Consider the following 21,786-nt stretch of genomic DNA (forward strand, 5'->3'; position numbering starts at 1 on the left):
GGAGTGGGTTGCCATACTCTCCTCCAGGAAATCTTCTCAACTCCGGGACCAAACCCATGTCTCTTACTCCTCCTATATTGGCAGGTGGGCTCTTTCCACTTGCACAACCTGGGAACATGCATGTACATATATTTGTTTGGGTACCAGTTTAAGCTGGATTCAAGATTGTCGGGAGAGATATCAATAACCTCAGATATGTAGATGACACCACCCTAATAGTAGAAAGCAAAGAGGAATAAAAGAGCTTCTTGGTGAAGGTGAAAGATGGGAGTGAAAAAGCTGGCTTAAAACACAACATTCAAAAAAATGATGATTATGGCATCCAGTCCCATTCAGTTCAGTTCAGTTCAGTTCAGTCGCTCAGTCGTGTCCGACTCTTTGTGACCCCATGAATTGCAGCATGCCAGGCCTCCCTGTCCAACACCAACTCCCGGAGTTTACCCAAACTCATGTCCATCGAGTTGGTGATGACATCCAGCCATCTCATCCTCTGTCGTCCCCTTCTCCTCCTACCCCAAATCCCTCCCAGCATCAGAGTCTTTTCCAATGAGTCAACTCTGCATGAGGTGGCCAAAGTATTGGAGTTTCAGCCTCAGCATCAGTCCTTCCAATGAACACCCAGGACTGATCTCCTTTAGGATGCACTGGTTGGATCTCCTTGCAGTCCAAGGGACTCTCAAGAGTCTTCTCCAACACCACAGTTCAAAAGCATCAATTCTTTGGTGCTCAGCTTTCTTCCCAGTCCAACTCTCACACGCATACATGACCACAGGAAAAACCATAGCCTTGACTAGACGGACCTTTGTTGACAAAGTAATGTCTCTGCTTTTTAATATGATATCTAGGTTGGTCATAACATTCCTTCCAAGGAGTAAGCATCTTTTAATTTATTGGCTGCAATCACCATCTGCAGTGATTTTGGAGCCCTAAAAAATAAAGTCTGACACTGTTTCCACGATTTCCCCATCTATTTCCCATGAAGTGATGAGACCAGATGCCATGATCTTCGTTTTCTGAATGTTGAACTTTAAGCCAACTTTTTCACTCTCCTCTTTCACTTTCATCAAGAGGCTTTTTAGTTCCTCTTCACTTTCTGCCATAAGGGTGGTGTCATTGCTCAAGCACAAACAAAACCCCTGAGCTGCCAGATCCCTAGGGGCACTCAAAAGCCCTCTCTTGTAATCAAAAGTTGATTTCTGGTCTAATAAAGTAAAGCAGAACTCCACAGGAGTAAAGAATCAAATGAGAACTGCGAGTCTGTGTTCTTTCTATCTGTCCATGCTATTCACATGGCACAGGGTGAGCCCAGTGAGGCTGGAAGCCCATGCTGCAGACAGTCTTCGATCTGGACCCCATGGTTCCTTTTTTCTGAAGCAGCAACATTTCACGCACTCGGCCAAGAGTGTGGTTGCTGATTTGAATGACGAGGCAAGCACAGGATGGACTGGTTCTTGGGCCTTGGCTCCTGTCCATGGGGGTGTCACCTTCCATGAGTTATGCAGCCTGAAGCAGAAGGTGCTCCTCAAGGATCCCCCAAGGATACCACAAGTTTCTGATCAGCAGCTGAGCATCTCCAACTACCAATCCATGGGCCTCCCCAAGATGCTCAGCAGAAAGTGGGGTCACTCACCCCACCCGCCAAGAGCCTTGCAAACACATGACCCCAAACCCAAAGACAAGTACAGGTTCCCACAAGGTGAACAGCGGCCCTTTTGGCCCTGCCCTCACAGCTGTATTGACGAGCCTGTGTTTGGACATGATGCGGACAGGCAGTGTGTCCAACATGCAGGCCTTGTGAGCAAAGCAACAGTTTACAGCAGGGCAAGGGTCACCTGCAAGGACACACCAAGGCTTGTTTCTGGGCCTGGGGGACTCTCTATCAGCTGGAGGCCTCACTGGCTGCTTACGCTCAGCCCTGCCCCCAGCCTTCTCTCATCACCCCGTGGACACTGTTCCAACATCAGGGAGTTTGGACCAGAACAAAGAGGGGAAAACACTAACCGGTTTCCCAACAACACATTTTTCTCAAGCACCCAGACACAGCAGAGCCAATGCGAGTGGCAACACCATCATTTTGTAAAGGTCAAAGTCGTGGAGACCCTTGCTGAGTCCAGAACAGCACCTTATGAGGGGAGTCCCTGCACCCGGCCCTGCACCAAGTAGGCACCGCAGGGTGGGGCAGATTCAGACAGAATCGCATGTCCAGGGCATGGTGTCACCATGTGCTGATCTCTCAGTCACCTTCCTTTTGAGAGCCCAGTCTGGACAGGCCTCCTGCCCAAAGGGGATCAGATGCTCGGGGATGTCCACCTGGAAGATGTCCTTCCCACTCCTTGCTGGGAAGGGCTGCAACAGCCAACTAGGGTTGACGAGCACTGTCAGGTACTTCTATTGCAGGTCGGGTAGCAGGGCTTGAATCTCCAGCTCCTCCACCTCATCGGGACCTAGGTTTTCTGGGTGCAAGAAAGTGTCCCCGCTGTCCACAAGACCTGTGTGCAAAGACAGGACACAGAAAGCAAAAAGGTGATTCAAAGTCGCACCTCCTAGAGATGAAGACCGTATCATGAAGGGGATGTGAGGTGAATTGGGTCCTCTGGCTGAGCAATTCAGGATGGCTCACCTTAAGTTCAGTTCAGTTCAGTTCATTTGCTCAGTCGTGTCCGACTCTGTGACCCCATGAATCGCAGCACGCCAGGCCTCCCTGTCCATCACCATCTCCCGGAGTTCACTCAGACTCGCGTCCATCGAGTCAGTGATGCCATCCAGCCATCTCATCCTCTGTCGTCCCTTCTCCTGCCACCAGTCCCTCCCAGCATTAGAATCTTTTCCAATGAGTCAACTCTTCGCATGATGTGGCCAAAGTACTGGAGTTTGAGCTTTAGCATCATTCCTTCCAAGGAAATCCCAGGGCTGATCTTCAGAATGGACTGGTTGGATCTCCTTGCAGTCCCAGGGACTCTCAAGAGTCTTAAGGGAATTCAGGGCAAGGCCAAGTGAGGGAGGGAGCAAAATGAAAGGGAGAGGCCTGGTGTTCCAGGAATGCACCAGGCCACAGGCAGGTCTCAGTCTGCCCACTGCAGGCCACAGGAGCAGAGCAGAAGGGCCCAAGCGGGGAGCCTGTGGACATCAGGTCCCCAAACATTTTGCCAGAAGACAGGTGTTGCTGTGGGGCCTACCCCTGGGGAGTCAGGGGACTTGCTCAAGCCCAGTTGCAGGCAGTTGGGGTGTGGAACCCTGGCTGGGTGCTTTCCTGCCTCTCATGGTCTCTGCCAGGCACACACCACACACACACACACACACACACACACACACACACACACGTGTGGACACATACACAGAAAGACTAGTGCCATGTGCAGACCTGGATGCACCTCTGCCTCAGAGCACAAATGGGGACTGAGGCACAGAGTGGTGGTCAGGCACCTTGGCCACCATCTCCCAGCCCAGGGACCCTTGCTGTCCCTCTGAAGAACCCTCATTCCCCCACCCCCCACCAACCAGTTCAACAGAAAACAAACGAGCACAACCCAGCTGAGATCCAAGGCAGCACCCGGGGCTGTGTAGGCAGCGCAGGGCAGGGTGTCACTTGCCTGCAATCACTCTGCAGCTGAACTTGTCCCCATCCCACAGCAGGCCTGGATCTAGGTGGGGCTCATCCTTAGCCTCTGCTCTAGCAGCTCCTGCCAGGCCACGTCCTCCCAGTCCCGGTGTGCCATGTGGATGGCCAGGGTACAGTGCCGGGTCCACATAGCATGGGCCACCACCACATCTTCAGGGTCTTGACACTCTTTAAGATGAAACCTGAAAAAGGCTGTTGGAAGGACAGACAGTTAAACTTCATCTCACAGGGCTCTCCGGGCCTCCTGTGGCTGTGGAAACACAGAACCACAAAGGTCAGAAGCCTGACACAGCAGCCTCCAAGCTCACAGCCCTGGGCTGGACCTCAGCACTGGGCCGGACCTCAGCCCCACATGCCTGAGCATCTTTCAAGCCTGCTGACACAGAATGGGGGCAGGTGCTGTCAGAGAGGTCTGACTCCTTCCATCCATCTCCACATGGTCTGCTGACAGGTGGACGGCAATCTAGAGGACACATTCACATGGATGCTGTGGGGAGGTCAGGAAGGAGGGCAGGACAGCAGAAGAGAGTCACGTGGTGACTTCCAAGACAGAGGGCCCAGAAACATGGGGAGCACTGAGGAGGGAGGGCAAGCCCCTGACTTCACAGCCCAGAGGCTAGGTTCTGGTCCTCTCCCAGCAGAGAGAGGCACTGTCTTGGGCTTGGCTTCCCCCACCCCAGGCCACCACCCTACCCCTCAGCTCCCAACCCCACCCCTGCCAATGCTCTACAGATCCCCCATCTCAGCCCAGGGCTGCTGAGGGCAGTTCCGTGCTAACCAATCTGGCCTTGGCCCTGGGGCTGCCCTGAAGCTCAGATGGCCCTGCCAGGTGTCTTCTGCATGCCTTTGGGAGCCACCTCCCTCCCAGCCCTTCCCACACCCCAGACGCCACTGTCAGCTGATACCCTGGCCCTTGCCCAGAGCCTTGAGAAAGAACAAAGGAGAGCAGGAACTACTGGGATGGATGCACTCCGTGTCATCATCAGGGCCTGGGACGGCACCACACAGGGGTCACAGAACTCAAACCTCAAAGAATCCGCTAGGTTACTGTCACCTCGTTCCACGACTGAGGAGATGCTGAGAGATAGAGAGATAGCCCATGACTTCAGGGGACCTGACCACACACACCTCCAATCTCATTTCTTTTCTTTTACCTGGAGGGGGGTCCCTGTTTACTGGAGGGAATTGGAGGCTGAGGAGCAGAGCCTCAGGCCTGAACCTCAGCAGTGTCTCAGCACCTCCAAGGGAGCCTCTGTTTCCACATGGCTGTGAGGACGGGGACAAGGTCCCAGAGGAACCCATCCCAGGGCCTTCCAGGCCTTCCCTCCCCTGAGAACAGCAGAGCCACAGTTACCACAGGCCCGTGAGGCCCCATGAGATCTGGCTCCTACCCTGGTGACCTGCTCTCCTCCCCTCTAGATTCACCCCTGGTAGCCATGAAGATCATCCTTCCATACTTGGAACATTCCAGTGTCTTCCTACCTCAGGGCCTTTGTAGGGTGTGAGGAGACACATCATGCCCCTCAGAGTCAGGTGCTAGGGTCTGAATCCCAAGTACCTTGGCGTGACATTAAAGACAAAGAAAAGGTCTTCACAGAGCTGATGGAGGTCAAGTGAGCTCATTAGGATGGACCCTGCTCTAACAGGACCGCAGGCTCCACATGAAGGACACATTTAGAGACAGAAAGGCACACAGGAGAACTCTGGGTGAAGAAGAAGGTGGAGCTCTCCAAGCCCAGACACACCCACCATGGTCAGCAATGCCCTGGAAGTGAGGGGGTAGAAATGGGACAGACTCTTCCCACAGCCCACATGATAGCCAACATCAGCTGACACCTCGACCTCGGCTCCTGGTCTACTGAGCCAACACGGATCATACTTTGAGCTACCCAGCCTGTGTGACCCTTACACAAAAGCCATACTCCAAAGAAGACCCTTTCTCCAAAGATGACACAGATGGCTAACAGGCACTTGAAAAGATGCTCAACATTCTTAATTATTAGACAAATTCAAACCAAAACTCCAGTGAACTATCACCTTACCCTGGTCAGAAAGGCCATCATCAATAAAACCTACAAAGAATAAATGCTGGAGAGTGTGCAGAGAAAAAGGAACCCTTGTACACTATTGGTGGAAACATAAACTGAAACAGTCAATATGAAGAACAGTGTGGAAGATCCTTAAACAACAACAAATGGAACTACCATATGATCCAGCAATCCCACTCCTGAATATATGCTTGGAAAAGACAAAAACTCTAATATTAAAAGATACATACACCCCAATGCAGACAAGATATGGAAGCATCCTAAATATCTGTCAACAGATGAGTGGATAAAGAAGATGTGGTGCTCACACGCACACACACCCACCCCCCGACACACACAGGAATACTACTCAGTCATGAAAAATAATGAAGTAATACCATCTGTTTGAGCATTCTTTGGCATTGTCTTTCTTTGGGATTGGAATGAAAACTGACCTTTTCCAGTCCTGTGGCCACTGCTGAGTTTTCCAAATTTGCTGACATATTGAGTGCAGCTCTTTCACAGCATTGTGTTTCAGGATTTGAAAAGCTCAACTTGAATTCCATCACCTCCACTAGCTTTGTTCATACTGATGCTTCCTAAAGCCCACTTGACTTCACATTCAAAGATGTCTGGCTCTAGGTGAGTGATCACACCATCGTGATTATCTGGGCCATGAGGATCTTTTTTGTATGGTACTTTTGTGTATTCTTGCTACCTCTTCTTATTATCTTCTGCTTCTGTTAGGTCCCTACCATTTCTGTACTTTATTGAGCCCATCTTTGCATGAAATGTTCCCTTGGTATCTCTAATTTCCTTGAAGAGATCTCTAGTCTTTCCCATTCTATTGTTTTCCTCTATTTCTTTACATTGATCACTGAGGAAGGCTTTCTTATCTCTCCTTGCTATTCTTTGGAACTCTGCATTCAAATTGATACATCTTTCCTTTTCTCCTTGGCTTTTTGCTTCCCTTCTTTTCATAGCTATTTGTAAGGCCTTCTCAGACAGCCATTTTGCTTTTTTGCATTTGTTTTTCTTGGGGATGGTCTTGATTTCTGTAGTGTCATGAACTTCCAACCATAGTTTATCAGGCATTCTGTCTATCAGATTTAGTCCCTTAAATCCATTTCTCACTTCCACTGTATAGTCATAAGGGATTTGATTTAGGTCATACCTGAATGGTCTAGTGGTTTTCTCCACTTTCTTCAATATCAGTCTGACTTTGGCAATAAAGAGTTCATGATCTGCGCCACAGTCAGCTCCCAGTCTTGTTTTTGCTGACTGTATAGAGCTTATCCATCTTTGGCTGCAAAGAATGTAATCAATCTGATTTTGGTGTTGACCATCTGGTGGTGTCCATGTGTAGAGTCTTCTCCTGTGTTGTTGGAAGAGGGTGTTTGCTATGACCAGTGCGTTCTCTTGGCAGAACTCTATTAGCCTTCGCCCTGCTTCATTCTGTAATCCAAGGCCAAAATTGCCTGTTACTCCAGGTATTTCTTGACTTCCTACTTTTGCATTCCATTCCCCTGTAATGAAAGGGACATCTTTTGAAGGTGTTAGTTCTAGAAGGTCTTGTAGGTCTTCATAGAACTGTTCATCTTCAGCTTCTTCAGCGTTACTGGTTGGGGCATAGACTTGGATTACCATGATATTGAATGGTTTGCCTTGGAAACAAACAGAGATCATTCTGTCGTCTTTGAGACTGCATCCAAGTACTGCATTTCAGACTCTTTTGTTGACTATGACAGCTACTCCATTTCTTCAAAGGGATTCCTGCCCACAGTAGTAGATATAATGGTCATCTGAATTAAATTCACCCATTCCAGTCCATTTTAGTTCACTGATTCCTAGAATGTCGATGTTTACTCTTGTCATCTCCTGTTTGACCGCTTCCAATTTGCCTTGATTCATGGACCTCTTGAAAGTTCCTTGGACAGCAAGGAGACCAAGCCTGTCGATCCTAAACGAAATCAACTCTGAATATCCATTGGAAGGACTAATGCTAAAATTGAAGCTCCAGTACATTGGTCAGCTGATGGGAAGAGCCGACTCCACTGGCCCCTGTCCTCTCCCCACCTGAGTCCTTGCTTCTCACACCAGGTCCCCAGTCTCCCACAGGCCCAGATGTCAGGAAGTCAGAACAGACCTAGTGTGCTCTTCTCATCCCAGGGGCTCCCACGACTGATGACAGTGGTAAGGATCTGTGGCGTTCCATCAGTCCTCCTCAGGGACCTCAAGTTGTCTCTGGGTAGGACTTCAGATTGTCTCCTGTCCCCTACTAAGGTCCCAGCACTTACACCAAGACACCAGTCTCTCAGAGACCAGGAAGTCTGCTCTGTGTACCAGTACCCCAATCTGAAGCCCGGATGTCAGGAAGACAGGCGCCTGTTTCAGATCCTCAGTCTGAGACCTGGATGTCAGGAAGTCTGCTCCCTATACCAGGACCCCAGTCTGAAGCCTGAATGTTAGGAAGTCAGGCGCCTGTTTCAGGTCCCCAGTCTGAGACAGAGTCAGACATGACTGAGGCGACTTAGCAGCAGCAGCAGCAGCAGCAGGGCTCAGAGAGACTGGGGACCTGGTATAGGGGGCTGACTTCCTGACATCCAGTCTCAAACTGGGGACCTGATATAGGCGTCTGACTTCCTAACATACAGGGTTCAGACTGGGGTCCTGGTATAGGGAGCAGACTTCTTGACATCTGGGTCTCAGAGAGACTAGAGTCCTGGTATAAGGGGTGGGGGCTTAGTAAGGGAGGAGAGAGAATCAGAACTTCTACCCAGACACAAAGTGAGGTCCCTGAGGAGGACTCAAGGGACCCCAGGTTCCCGCCCCTGTCATTGGCCCTGGGAGCCCCTGGGGTGAGAAGAGCACACTAGGCCTGTCCTGGCTTCCTGACATCCTGGTATCTGAGAGACTGAGGACCTGGTGTGAGGAGAAGAGACTCAGGTACAGAGAGGACAGAGCCCAGGTGAGTCAGCTCTTCCCATCAGCTTTAGCATCAATCCTTCCAATGCATATTCAGGGTTGATTTCCTTTAGGATGGACTGGCTTGATCTCCTTGCTGTCCAAGGGACTCTCAAGAGTCTTCCCCAGCACCACAGTAGTCCTATTTTATACATAGTCATGTGTATCTGTTAATCTCAAACTCCTTATTTATCCCTTCCCCTGCTTTTCCTCTTTGGTAACCATAAATTTGTTCTCTGAGTCTGTTTCTGCTTTGTAAATAATTTCATTTGTATCGTCTTTTAGATTCCACATATAAGTGATACCATAGAATATTTATCTTTCTCTTTCTGACTTCCTTCTCTTAATATGATACTCTAGGACCATCTGTGTTGCCACAGATGGTATTACTTCATTATTTTTCATGGCTGAGCAGTATTCCTGTGTGTGTGTGTGTGTGCATGCACGTGCACGTGCAAACCACATCTTCTTTATCCAATCATCCGTTGATGGACATTTGGGTTTCTTCCATATCTTGTCTGCTGTAAATAGTGCTGCAATGAACATTGGGGTCCGAGTATCTTTTCATATTAGAGTTTCTGTCTTTTCCAGGTATATGTTTAGGACTGGGATTGCTGGATCATCTGGTAGTTCTGTTTGTAGTTGTTTAAGGATCCTCCATACTGCTCTCCCTATTGACTGTACCCATTTACATTTCACCAACAATGTACAAGGGTTCCCTTTTCTCTGCACCCTCTCCAGCATTTATTCTTCACAGGTTTTATTGATGATGGCCATTCTGACCAGTGTAAGGCGATACTTCATTGGAGTGTTGATTTGTATTAGTCTAATAATTAGGACCATATGTTGAGCTTCTTTTCATGTGCCTGTCAGACATCTGTGTCATCTTTGAAGAAAGAGTCTTCTTTGGAGAAGGGGTTTTGTGTCAGGCTCACACAGGCTGGGTGGCTCAAACTACAAACCGCATTGGTGCAGGAGGTCAGCAACTGAGGTCAAGGTGTCGACTGACGTTTGGTTCTCATGACGGATGTGGAGAGTCTGTCCCATATCTCCCCCCTCACTTCTGGGGCTTTGCTGGCCATGGTGGGCGTGTCTGGGTTTGGAGAGCTCCACCTTCCTCTTCACCCAGAGTTCTCCTCTGTGTTTATCTGTCTCTAAATGTGTCCTTTGTATGGAGACAGCCATCCTGTTAGAGGAGGTTCCATCCTAATGAGCTCACTTGACCACCGTCAGCTCTGAGAAGACCTTTCCTTTGTCTGTAAGGTCCGGCGAGGTACAGGGGATTGAGACTCCAGCACCTGACTCTGAAGGGACGTGATGTGACTCCTCACACCTTACAAAGGCTCTGAGGTAGAAACACACTGGAATGTTCTACGGATGGAAGGATGGCCTTCTTAGCTACCGGGGGTGAATCCAGCACTGAAGAGAGCAGGCCACTAGGGTAGGAGCCAGATCAGGTGGGGCCTTGTGGGCCTGTGAGAACTGTGGCTTTGCTGTGTTTGGGGAAGGAAAGGCCCGGAAGGCCCTGAGCTGGGTGCCTCTGGGACTTTGTCCCCATCCTCACAGACACATGGAAATGGAGGCTCCCTGCAAGGTGCTGAGATGCCGCTGAGGTTCAGGACTGCAGCTCTGCTCCTCTGCCTCCACCCTCTTCCAGTAAACAAGGAACCCCAACCAGGTACAAGGAAAGAAGTGAGAATGGAGGTGCATGTGGTCATGTCCCCTACAGTCATGGGCTATCTCTCTATCCCCCGGCTCCTCCTCAGCAGTTGAATGAGGTGACAGTAACCTAGCGGGTTTTTTGAGGTTTGAATTCTGTGATCCTTGCGTGGTGCCATCCCAGGCCTGGCAAGGACATGTCCGTCCCAGTTGTTTTTGCTCTCTGTCCTTCCTCTAGGCTCTGGGCAGGGGCCGGTGCGTCTGCAGACAGAAGAGGGCATGGTGTGGGAAGGGCTGGGAGGAAGGTGACTCCCAAAGGTGAAGACACCTGGGGAAGACACCTGGCAGGGTGTCTGAGGTCCAGGGCAGCCCCGGGGTCAAGGCCAGATTGGTTAGCACAGATCTGTGCTCAGCACCCCTGGGCTAAGATGGAGGATCTGCAGAGCATGGGCAGTGATGGGGCCAGGGAGCTGAGGGTTGGGGTGGGGCCCAGGGCTGGGGGAAACCAAGCCCAGGACTGTGCCTGTCTGTGCTGGGAGAGGACCAGAGCCCAGCCCCTGGGCTGTGAAGCCAGAGGAGCCGCCCTCCCTCCTGACTGCTCCCAGGGTTTTGACTCCCTCTGTCTTCAGACTCACCTCATGCCTCTCTCCTGCTGTCCCGCCTTCCTTCCTGACCTCCCCACAGACTACATGTGATGGGCAGGTCCTCTGGCTCGCCAACCCCTGTCTACAGACAGTGTGGAGATGGATGGAAGGCACCAGCCCTCTGCGACCCTCCCCTCTGTGTCAGGAGGCTTGGAGGATGCTCAGACACATGGGGTGATGTCCGGCCCAGGGCTGTGAGCTTGGAGGCCGCTGTGTCAGGCTCCTGGCCTTTGTGGATCTGTGTTTCCACAGCCACATGAGACCCTGGGAGCCCTTGGAGATGAAGTTTGGCTGTCTGTCCTTCTGAAAGCCTTATCCAGGTTTCTTCTTAAACAATGTCAAGAACCTGGAAACGCGGTAGCAGCCCGTGCTATGAGGACCCTGGCCACCCACATTGGGCACTGGACTGGGAGGATGCAGCCTGATGGGAGGTGCCGGAGCAGAGAGCTCCAGTGGATGAGCCCCACCCAGATCCAGGTCTGCATGTGGCACTTGTCTCTGTGCATGTTCCTACGTGCATGTGTGTGCCCGGCAGAGAACATGAGAGGCACCACAGCACCCAGCCTGGGTTCCCCATCCCCACTGCCTGCAGCAGAGCCAGAGCAAATCCCCTGACTCCCCACGGGTGAGGCCCCACAGCAACACCTGTCTGCTGGTGAATCACTTGGGGACCTGATGTCTGCAGGCTCCCCACCAGGGCCCTCCTGCTCTGACCCTGTGGCCTGCAGTGGTCAGACTGAGAGCTGCTCCTGTCCTGGTGAGTTCCTGGAGCACCAGGCCTCTCCCTTTCACTTTGCTCCCTCCCTCACTTGGCCTCGCCCTGAATTACCTTTGCCGAGGTGAGCGTGCTGAAATGCTCAGACAGAGGATCCAGTTCACCCAGGTTCCCTTCCGTAATGCGGTCTTAGTCTCTAGCAGGTGTGACTTTGAATCACATTGTTCTCCTTCTGTGTCCTGTCTTTGCACGCAGGTCTCGTGGACATTGGGGTCACTTTGCTGTGCCCAGAAAACCTAGGTCCAGACGAGGTGGAGGAGCTGGAGAATCAAGCCCTGCTGCCTGACCTGCAACAGACGTACTGACTGCACTCACCAACCCCCACTGGCTGCTGCAGCCTGCCCCGGGGAGGGCCGGGAAGGCCATCTTCCAGGTGGACATCTTCGAGCACCTGATCCCCTTTGGGCAGAAGGCCTGTCCAGACTAGGCTCTCAAGTGGAAGGTGACTGAGAGACCAGTCTCTCATGGTGACACTGTCCCGTCGCCGCCATGCCCTGGACATGCTCTCCTAGTTCAGTCTGAATTGACCCCGCCCAGTGGTGGGCTGCCCACTTGCTGCAGGGCCGGGCCCAAGACTCCCACTGTGTGTTGCTGCTCTGGACTCAGTGAGAGTCTCTGGGACTTTGACCTTTATGAAAAAGTGGCATCGCCACTCATTTCGGCCCTGCTCGGTCTAGGTGGTTGTGAATGTGTTGTTAAGAAACCGATTAGTGCTTTTCCCTCTATGTTCTGGTCGAAACTCCCCAATGTTGGAACAGTGTCCAGCAGGTGATGGGGGAGGGCCAAGGGCTGGGCTGAGCATCAGTAGCCGGCAAGGCCTCCAGCACCTGGACAGGCCCGCAGGCCCAGAAACAGGCCGTGGTTTGTCCTTGCAGGTGACCCTTGCCCTGCTGGAAAGTGTCCCTTGGCTCACAAAGTGTGTGTGTTGGATGCGGTGCCTGGCTATTCCACGTCCAAAGACAGGCTCTTAAATACAGCTGTGAGCTCAGAACAACAAGGGCTAGTGCTCACCTTGTGGAAACCTCGTACTTGTCTTTGGGTTTGGGGTCATGTGTTTGCAAGGCCTTTAGCCGGTGGGGTCACCCCCACCTCTTGAGGAGGCCCCTGGATTGGGAGCTGGAGACTCTCAGCTACTGATCAGAAACCTATGGCATCATCGGGGGACCCAGGAGCAGCCCCTTCTGCTTCAGGGTGCATGACTCATGGAAGGTGACACCCCCAAGGTCAGGAGCCTGGCTGGGCTGTCTGCTGAGTGGCAGGCAAGGCACGGGGACCAGTCCGTCCTGGGTTCGCCTCAGCGCTCAGCTTGTGGGTCAGACCCTTGGCCGAGCGTGTGAAATGCTGCTGCTTCAGATGAAAATGGACCATGAGGACTGGACTGAAGCTTTCCTGGGGTGTGGGCTTCCAGCCTCATGTGGCTCATCCAGTGCCATGTCTGAATAGCATGGACAGATAAAGAACACAGACTCAAAGTTCTTGTTCAATTCTTTATTTACTCCAGTGAAGTTTTGCTTTACTTTATTAGAGCCAGAATTAGATTTTTGATTACAAGAGAGTGCTTTTGAGTGTCCCTGGGGACCTGGCAGCTCAGGGACTGGGGTTGTTCTCGAACTGCTCACAGAGGGCACACTTGTAACCTGAGGTCTCCTGCTCCTCTTCCACCTCAGGGGCCTCGTTTGGGGCCACAAGTGAAACGGCCGCCTTCACGATGGAATAATAGATGCTGTACACAATCATCACTGAACCATAACCTGGGTACTCTGGGAGGCTCTCGGACAGTTGCCCTGTGGTGTCCCTTCCAGCAGTAGCCGGGGGTACAGACGTGGCATTGCTGGACGTACCCTCTCCACTGGGGCTGCCCTGTTCTCTGGGAAGATGGTTTGCCCCGGCCTGCACGGCTACACTGCCCATAAACCAGAGGCCACAGAACACAAAAGAGTGCCGGCCGTGGGTTCCGTGAGCAGTTGGGGCTCCCTTCTGGGCCTTCTTGTCAGCCTCTTGGGTGGACTCATTGTGATGGAATCAAGGAGAGTGTCTGGTCGTCAACGCTCACTTCTTTCTCTTTGGAGTCATTGTTGTGCCAGTGGCGGGCTGAGCAGTTGTTATGGGGTTGCCTTTTGTCTGGATGTTCTGCAGGAAGAGAGGCTTGTCTCTCTGAAAGTTGGAGCTGTGATAGATCTGAAAGGACATGGATTACTTTAGCCATTGTGGAGGAGAATAGCCATTCCTCGCTGCCCTCCTCCCCACCACAGTCCTGGCCTTCCCTAAGGAGGGAGACAAGGTCTTTTCATTCCTGGCAGGTAGAGGCCCTAGCGAGTGTGCTCCCTAGAGCTCCCCTGGGGTCGGCCTCACTTGAGGTGTTGCTGGAGGTCCCTGACATCAAGTGGCCTCTCAGGATCTGGAGTCACCCATGTGGATCCTGTCTAAGGGGATTTGTGGAACACTAAAGGCCCTGCTTTCTTCTCTTTCCTTAACCACCCTCTCATGAGAAAACAGTTCTCCTGGGAAACGAAAGCTGTCCCGCACTCGGGTCATCTAGTCTAGTCTCCCTGGAAGGGCTTTCTTCTTTACCATCATCCTCTTTTTCCCCACAGAGCTACCCGAAGGATGGATTTTACTGAACTCATACAGGTTCAGTTCACAGATAAAACTCTGGATGCTGTCTGTCTCAAAGATCCTGTCCACGCCTCTGCCCTGGAGGACCTCTGTCTGGAAGAGATCTGCCTTGATGACCACTGTGTCTCCCTTGTTGTTCCAGTGCACACAGGTGAAGGCCGCATCCTCCATGATCATCCAGAGCTTCCTGGGGAAGGACAGCCTGAGGATGGTGTTGTTCTCTTCCTTGTTGGCTGTTTCTGGGTTTGGGCCCTGTGGGGGGGCGGGTTGTCTTGGGAGCCCAGATCTAGGCTCTCAGGTTGGTCACCCTGCTTTGCCAAAACCTCCCCTGAATACACATTTGCATTGGGAAAGATTGGGGGGGGGGTTCTCTCCTGCTGTGGGCTCCCCATCAGTTGATGGGGCCAGCGGGGCTGTGTGCCTCGTTGGAACTCTGACTAGCCATGGAGCCACTCTAGCTCAGGAGCATTCTCTATCCAAGCAGTGAACGCTCAGGGCAGAAGGGCCTCAGGCCAGGGTTGGGGGGCGGGGGGGGGGGGGGCAAAAATACTCTGTAGAGGTTCTAGAATCTGGCAGCCAATTAAGTGGTCAGCTCCCTTAATTGTTTCATGATGTCACAGAGCTGATGTGGTGAGGCAGCCCTGCACCCAGTGTGGGGGAGGGGGGATGTAGACAGGGATGGGATCCCCAGCTTGTTTCTTGTCTGAAAGTACAGAAAAACATGTTTCAGGTTGCCTGCAAAAGCTCTCATCTGCTGCCAGGCACCTTGTTTCAGGGGGCCAGGCCCTGGATGGGTTGACAAACGTGCCCCTGGCTCCACCTCCCTCCTTAGCAATGGGCAGGCCTGTGGCTGGCTTCTGCTAAAGGGACAGGCCCTGGTGAGTCCTGGCTCAGTTTCCACCGAGAGAGACCTCAGGGGTCAGATGGGCTCCTGGCGACTGTCCCTCCCAGAAGACCGGGTCCGTAGTGGGCTGGATGGCCTAGCTGAGGTGTTGGTCCCACCCCATCCCCCAACCGCCATCCCGGTCTCCTTGCCCCTCTTCTGGCTTTGGTCTCTTCCAACTGGTGCTGCCGGTAGGTAGGTCCCGCTCAGATGGCCCCAAAGTCAGAGTCCTGTTGTCCTGTCCCCAGCACCCCCCAGGTCAAGCCCTCCCCAGAATAGGGCTGTGCTTGAGTACAGTGGGAGCGACCTCATGTTCCACTTGACGGTGGAGAATAAGGAGACATGGACACAGACTCCACACGTGACATGGACTCCACACGATGCCGTGTAAGAGGGCACAGCCAGGTGCTCTGCTGAACTCGCAGCCTCCTGAGTTCTGCCCACCCCCAGACGTCATCCCACTGAACATTACGGGTTGTTGCCTTCAGTTTCCATTTCTTCCTATAAAGACTGCTCTCATGGCTCACCTTGGGAACACCTGGGTGTGTGCTTTCCCTGCCCCCTTCCCAGAGTCTCAGACTTGGATTTAGACTCCCTGGAGGCTGACTCGAAGTCCTGTTTCCTTTCGTAACTGGGGTGGTTTGACTTCTGCTATCCCCAGTCCTGGCCTCCCATGTCCAACTTGCATGTCCCATGGGTACTTGCCCTTTGAAGGACTTGACTAGGGGCTCAAGGCACAGCTTGTTCTGTTGAAAACAAGCATTTCACTGGTCCTCTCCGAGGCCAGCTCTGATCTTCTCCACCCCTGCCCCTGCCCCTGCCCCCACCACCACTGTGGACCTGTTCTCCCTTACCCAGATGGCTGGTACATTGAATGATTTTGTTGGCTCACAGGTTAGGTACTTTTCAAGGAGTCTCCTTTATACACACTCACCCCCAGGGAGAATTCTCAGTTGTTGAGCTAGATGTGACCAAAGGATGCCCCCGTCTACCTGTATTTGAAAATGGATGAGAGTCTGGGTGTGGGACTGGATGAAACCCAAGTGAGAGTCACCTGTCTTCACAGCACATGGACGTTAGGGCAGTGGGTTTGGAGATGTGTGTTCTCTGACCTTTGTGGGCCACTGTTCTTCAAAATCCCATGTAGGGGACAGACCAGCACCTTGGAAAGGCCCACGTGGGAGGACCCTAGGGCACTGTCCCCCTAGGGACGGTGTCCCCCTAGTTCTGCCACTCAGCAGGGTCATTTGCCCTGTGTGAGGGGCACAGCCTGGTGTGTGAAAGGGGAGAGCTAAGAGGCTGTGGAAGAGGCTCTCCCAGGGAATTTTGGCCTGAGGACTGGTGGCCAGAATGGAGCTTGCAGGCCTCGACTTGGGCTTGCTCCCTTGCCTTTGCACTCCTAAACAGGCTGACAAGGCATTCCTTCAGGTCGGTTCATCTGACTGGAACATGACCCTGGTGGCTCCTCTGAAGGGGACCGGAGACTGATATCTGTGGGCAGCTTGGCTAGGTGGCCTTTCCTGCCTCCACCCAACCCCACTTGGGGCCCGGCCTCACCCTCTGGGGCCTGAGGGAGCTGCGTTTTCTGGTCCCCATCCTCCAGGCACCACCTGGGGCCTGGCAGTGGGTTCACGTGGCACTACACACCAAGCTCTCATGATGTCAAAGGCCTGCCCTTCTCAGCCTAGCTCTCCTGCCCCTGCGCTTGGCATCCCCACCCTGGTGTCCCCAGTGCAGAGGCCCTGCAGCTGCTCCCCTCCCTCACTGCAGCTGGAGAGACCTGGAGCCTCGGGGGTCTGCCTGTGTTACCTTCCCTCCCATATCGGAGGAGGCTCCTATAGGAGCTTTATCCCAGTGGGTACTGGGACCATACAGTCAGGCCCTCCTCCCTCCTGCTCAGTGAGAAGCTGGTCAGCCTGGCACATTCACTTGGGCAGGAGGCCCCATGGCAGCAGCAAGGACAGGGCGCTGCCCTCAGACTGCACAGAGACACTGGCCCCAGACAGAGTCAGTTCTCAGCAAAGCGCAGAGCAGCCCACAGTGCTTCTGATTCACCTTGTCCCCTTCCTTCTGCCAGCCTGCTTTTTGTCGCCTCAGAGACATCCTGTAGCACTAAGAGGAAGGTGTGAGGTGTCGGAAGGATGGGGCACAGCCCGGGCTGGGCGGGAGGGCAGGGGCTCCAGAGGTATTGAGACCAGGCCTCTAAGCCCACCCTGGCCCTCACTAGCAGGTGGTCTTGGGAAGATGCCCAAGCCCCGTGGCCTGAGTTCTTCATCTGGGAGGTGAGCATGTGTGAGGAGCCCCGTATGCTGGGTTGCAGGATGGGCCTGAGGGACAGTACAGAGCTCGCAGGGCCTGGCGGCTGTTGGCACTGTGATGACACGACAGGAATCTTGCACATTGTTGCCCCCAGACACTCCTCCACTCTCCACTGTGGGATGGGGTTGGCTGCTTTGTGGTCCAGGCATGTCAGAGAATATGACCCTCAATAGGATGTGGAATAGCTAATCAGCCAAACTGGATGTTTCATAAATAAAACTAAGAAACTTTTCTACTTAGACCATAGTGGACTATAGTGTTTGTCACTCAGTCAGTCTGACTCTTTGCAATTCTGTGGACTGTAGCCTGCCAGTCTCCTCTGTCCATGGAATTCTCCAGGCAGGAATACTGGAGTGGGTTGCCATGCTCTTCTCTAGGCAATCTTCCTGACCCAGGAATCGAACCCAGGTCTCCCACAGTGCAAGCAGATTCTTCATCATTTTAGCTACCTGTTAAGCCCCATTTCCAGTTAGAGGACCTGTTAAATTTGGGTGTGAAGGAGTGTTCCAGCAGGACCCAAGCTGCTATAGGAAATAGAAGCAAGAACCAGTCTTTGCCTCTGCCTCAGCCGGTCTTCCATCCAAACTGTTATTTTCCTTCATTGCAGCCCCAACAGAGGTCAATTCATTGATTATGATGGCCAAATACAATCAAGATAATTCAAAGCTAATTAACACTTTATGATCCGGATCCCCTGGTCCAGGAAAAAGAGAGTAGTTTCGTGGATTTCTTGGGCACCACTTCAAGGGAGTGTGACCAAGTTCTGCAGAATTCCTAGCAGATATGGGGTATGATGGAGAAGGCAATGGCACCCCACTCCAGTACTCTTGCCTGGGAAATCCCATGGATGGAGGAGCCTGGCAGGCTGCAGTCCATGGGGTCACTAAGAGTCGGATACGACTGAGCGACTTCACTTTCACTTTTCACTTTCACCCACTGGAGAAGGAAATGGCAACCCACTCCAGTGTTCTTGCCTGGAGAATCCCAGGGACGGGGGAGCCTGGTGGGCTGCTGTCTATGGGGTCGCACAGAGTCAGACACGACTGAAGCGGCTTAGCAGCAGTAGCAGCAGCATGCGGTGTGAAAACACCTCATTTGCCCCTGTGATCAAGAGCAATGTGATGAGAGCCAGGGCCCCTTCCTTCCTGCCCAAGAAAGAGATCTCTCTGGGCTTTATCCAAGATGCAAAAGGACACTCACAGCAACGATCCACTTCAGAATTTCCCGTCACCCCCAAGACACACTGTCTGCAACTCTGAGGGTTGCCACCACCCAGCCTCAACACAGTCACCTCCCACAGAAAGAACCCAGCTTTCCCAAGCCCCAAACCACCCTGGCTCAGGCACTGACACTCCAACACTCCTCCCGTAACCCCACCACCCCGCCCTGTGTTGCACTGTTCATTGCAACTATGGCATGTCTTTCCACCTTCCTCATGTGACTGCAGCTCCTAGACTGTCGCTCTAGGTGTGGGGGTGTCCTGCTTCTCCTAGTGTCCCCACTGCTAACACAGCATTTCACAGAGCAGAGGCTCCAAAAACATCTTCGGAATACACGAGCCAGTGAGCAGGGGGCTCAATTCATTATCTGCTACTTCCTAAAATGACCCAGGCAAATCCAAATAAACAGAGATAATTTAGTTTTTGAAAATGACACACAAGAAGGACAGAACCATGCATTCACTACAATTACTTTTATCATCTAATTCTTCCCCCATCAATAGTACTGCTACGTAAGCTCACTTTTCCAAAACAGTTCTAATTCCAATTCCATTGCATCCTGTTCGGGACCACAAAACACAATGGAAGAGTCTCCAATCTCTTTTACAAAACAGCGAAGCTCTTGTTCTCAAACTGGGTAAGTTCAAACACACTGTGATCAACATCATTCACTAAGTTAAGACACTGAAGTTTATTTAGCCTTCTATGAAAACAATCATGAAAAAAAAAAAAACAATCAAAGTTTGAAAGTTCTCTAAGGAAAACAGATGAATCTCCATGTCATCATAGAGAAGAGGAACCCAAAGATGCTATACACCAGTTTCCCCAACTGGCCTGGGCCAGCACGTCTGAGAAGGCTGACCTCTCCCTCTTCAATCACAGAGGGAAGGATCACCTGGATGCTGCTCTGGCTCAGCCCGCCTCATCCTCCTCCCTTGCAGGCTACGTAGACAGGGGTGGGAAGGCCCTCAAAGCCCTTTGTTGGACCCTGAGCAGAAATGCCACGACGTCCCACTTGCTGGTCTCTGCATAGGCCTGGGGACCCCACAGGAACTCGGAGCGGGCAGGGTGGCTTTCAGGCACTTGCCGGTATGCCAGGTACCCCTCCTGTACCCACATGTGGGTAAGCAGCTCCCTGGGCTCCCCAAAGTTGCAGTGCTCACTCTCAACACCGCTCCCCATCCTGCTGAGTGCTCCCCTGACCTTCTCCTCAGGGGCACGGTCTCCATTCCACATGATTAGGCTGAGGACCAGTACCGGGAGGCCGGCCTTGGGCAGGCCCTGCCCACTGTTCAGCATCATATCATAGGTGAGGCCCACGGTGGGGACCATGATGTAGATGTGCTCCCTGGGTTCCACCTCCTTCACCTCCACACCACAGACCAGCTGCAGGCACTGTGAGGCTTGGCTGAAGACCACCAGAAAGTGCTCCTGGTTATCCCTAAGGACCTTCTTTAGCATTTCCACCTGGGAGGTCAGCTCCTTGGCCGGATGCAGAGCAGCAGGAACTTAATCAGGTTAGCCAGCATCTCATTCAGAGCTACCGGGGGCAAGGCCAGAGACTGGGGTGGGGGGCAATTGCAGTCTCCCCTGCCTCAGGCCCCAAGAGCTGCGCCTCCAATGGGCCCTGGGCCTGGGTCCTAAGTTCTTCCTCGAGCTTGCTCAGCTTACTCATGTCGACCATGAGCGCGATGCCTGGGATCAAACCACAGCCTGAGGCAGGAGGGAGGCGGCGGAGGGGGGCGGGGGGCAGATGGGGACATACGGGGACCACAGGCCTGGATGGTGGAGAGAGGGGCTGTGAACAGCCTCAGCTGAAAACCACACCCTGGGCGGCCACAGGCCACTTATGCATCTCCTCTTGAAAGGTGTTCTCAGACTTCACAGGCGCAAGCCTCCGGGGCATCCAGTCCCCTGGCTACCTGAAGAAGGAAGTGAGGTGTCTCCCCAGGGTGCAGTCAGCACAGTCCAAGACTTCCGAGGCTGACAAGGTGGTGGGATTGGGCCCATGTGGGGTCCCCTCTGTTCTGGGATGGGGAGCCCCTGGTGTACACTCAGGGCACCCTCCTCACCTTGACTCCGGGTACTGCCTGGACCACCTCTGCTCTCTGACCTCAGGACAGGGGCCTCAGACCTCTGCTTTCGCCTCCTGGTTCCTGCAGCTCCTGTGAGAGAAAGGGAGGACGCAGCTCGGGGGTATCCTGTGGCACAGCCCTCAGCCTTCTGTGACAGTACGAGGGGTGGACTCTGTGAGGTCCCCTCAGTTTTGTGTGGCGGGAGGTCCCCTCAGGGCTCCCTTGCAGTGCTCACCTTTCCCCTGGTACAGCCTGGTCCCTACCCTCTGGGGACCTGCAAGGAAACTCAGAACAAGACCCTAGCCTGAACAAAAAGTGCTGAGGGGCCCCACAAGAGGCCGCACCTGCCCAGGGAATCCCACGGGTCCTAGGCTGGGGAGATGCTCGGTCCTCAACTCCTCCTCACGTCCTGCCTGGCCTCCCAGCACTGACCACAGAGGCAGGGGTCTGCTTAGTCCTCCATCGGGATTGGTGTGTCCAGCCTCTGCTAACCTGAAGACATCCGCACTCCACCCGAAAAACCTCACCTCACGAGGTCCCTAGGCCAGATGTCAAGAAGCTGCTCACCCTGCTCACCACCCTGCTCTGGGCCCTCCAAGACCCTCCTGCAAGGGCCAAGTCCCTCCCTGTTGGGGTCTAACTGTCTTGGTCCCTCCTCGCATGGAGCCTGTACTCCAGGCAAGATCTGCAAGTGTCCTGTCTGCAATCGGGAGGCTCTGCTGCTTTCACCCGTCTCTCTGACGGGGAGGTCAGGCAATGCGGCGTGAAGTTGTCCTGCCTGGGGACTACCTAGGTTCCCTCTGGTCTGAGATCTGACTACCCTCAGTCCTCGCTCAGGGTGTTCACCTTGACTTCCGGTAGGACCTAGGCTCTGTCGTCTCCCCACTAGGAAAGGTGGGAAGAGGTCCCTGCTCCTCACACCTGGTCCCCACACTCACAGACCCGGAACTCAGGAAGAGAGGACAGACCTAGTGTGCTCTTCTCA

The 21,786-nt window shown here is 53.1% G+C and overlaps 1 protein-coding gene and 3 pseudogenes across 1 annotated transcript in view; all 4 read right to left on the reverse strand.

The window, feature by feature from the left end:
• Positions 1–1,758, reverse strand: part of LOC128069480 (histone-lysine N-methyltransferase PRDM7-like) — a 132,176-nt gene extending 130,418 nt beyond the window's left edge. The window contains 1 exon segment of the mRNA XM_052662663.1: positions 1,729–1,758. Within this exon segment, the coding sequence (XP_052518623.1) occupies positions 1,729–1,758 (30 nt within the window).
• A 53-nt stretch (positions 1,759–1,811) lies between these two features.
• On the reverse strand, positions 1,812–3,841 carry LOC128069481 (protein EOLA1-like; annotated as a pseudogene).
• A 9,434-nt stretch (positions 3,842–13,275) lies between these two features.
• LOC128069482 (heat shock transcription factor, X-linked member 3-like) lies at positions 13,276–17,290 on the reverse strand (annotated as a pseudogene).
• A 2,378-nt stretch (positions 17,291–19,668) lies between these two features.
• LOC128069483 (melanoma-associated antigen 10-like) lies at positions 19,669–20,401 on the reverse strand (annotated as a pseudogene).
• Between the last annotated feature and the right edge of the window lie 1,385 nt (positions 20,402–21,786).

The sequence above is a fragment of the Budorcas taxicolor genome, chromosome X (genome assembly GCF_023091745.1).
Source record: "Budorcas taxicolor isolate Tak-1 chromosome X, Takin1.1, whole genome shotgun sequence".
Lineage (NCBI taxonomy): Eukaryota > Metazoa > Chordata > Mammalia > Artiodactyla > Bovidae > Budorcas > Budorcas taxicolor.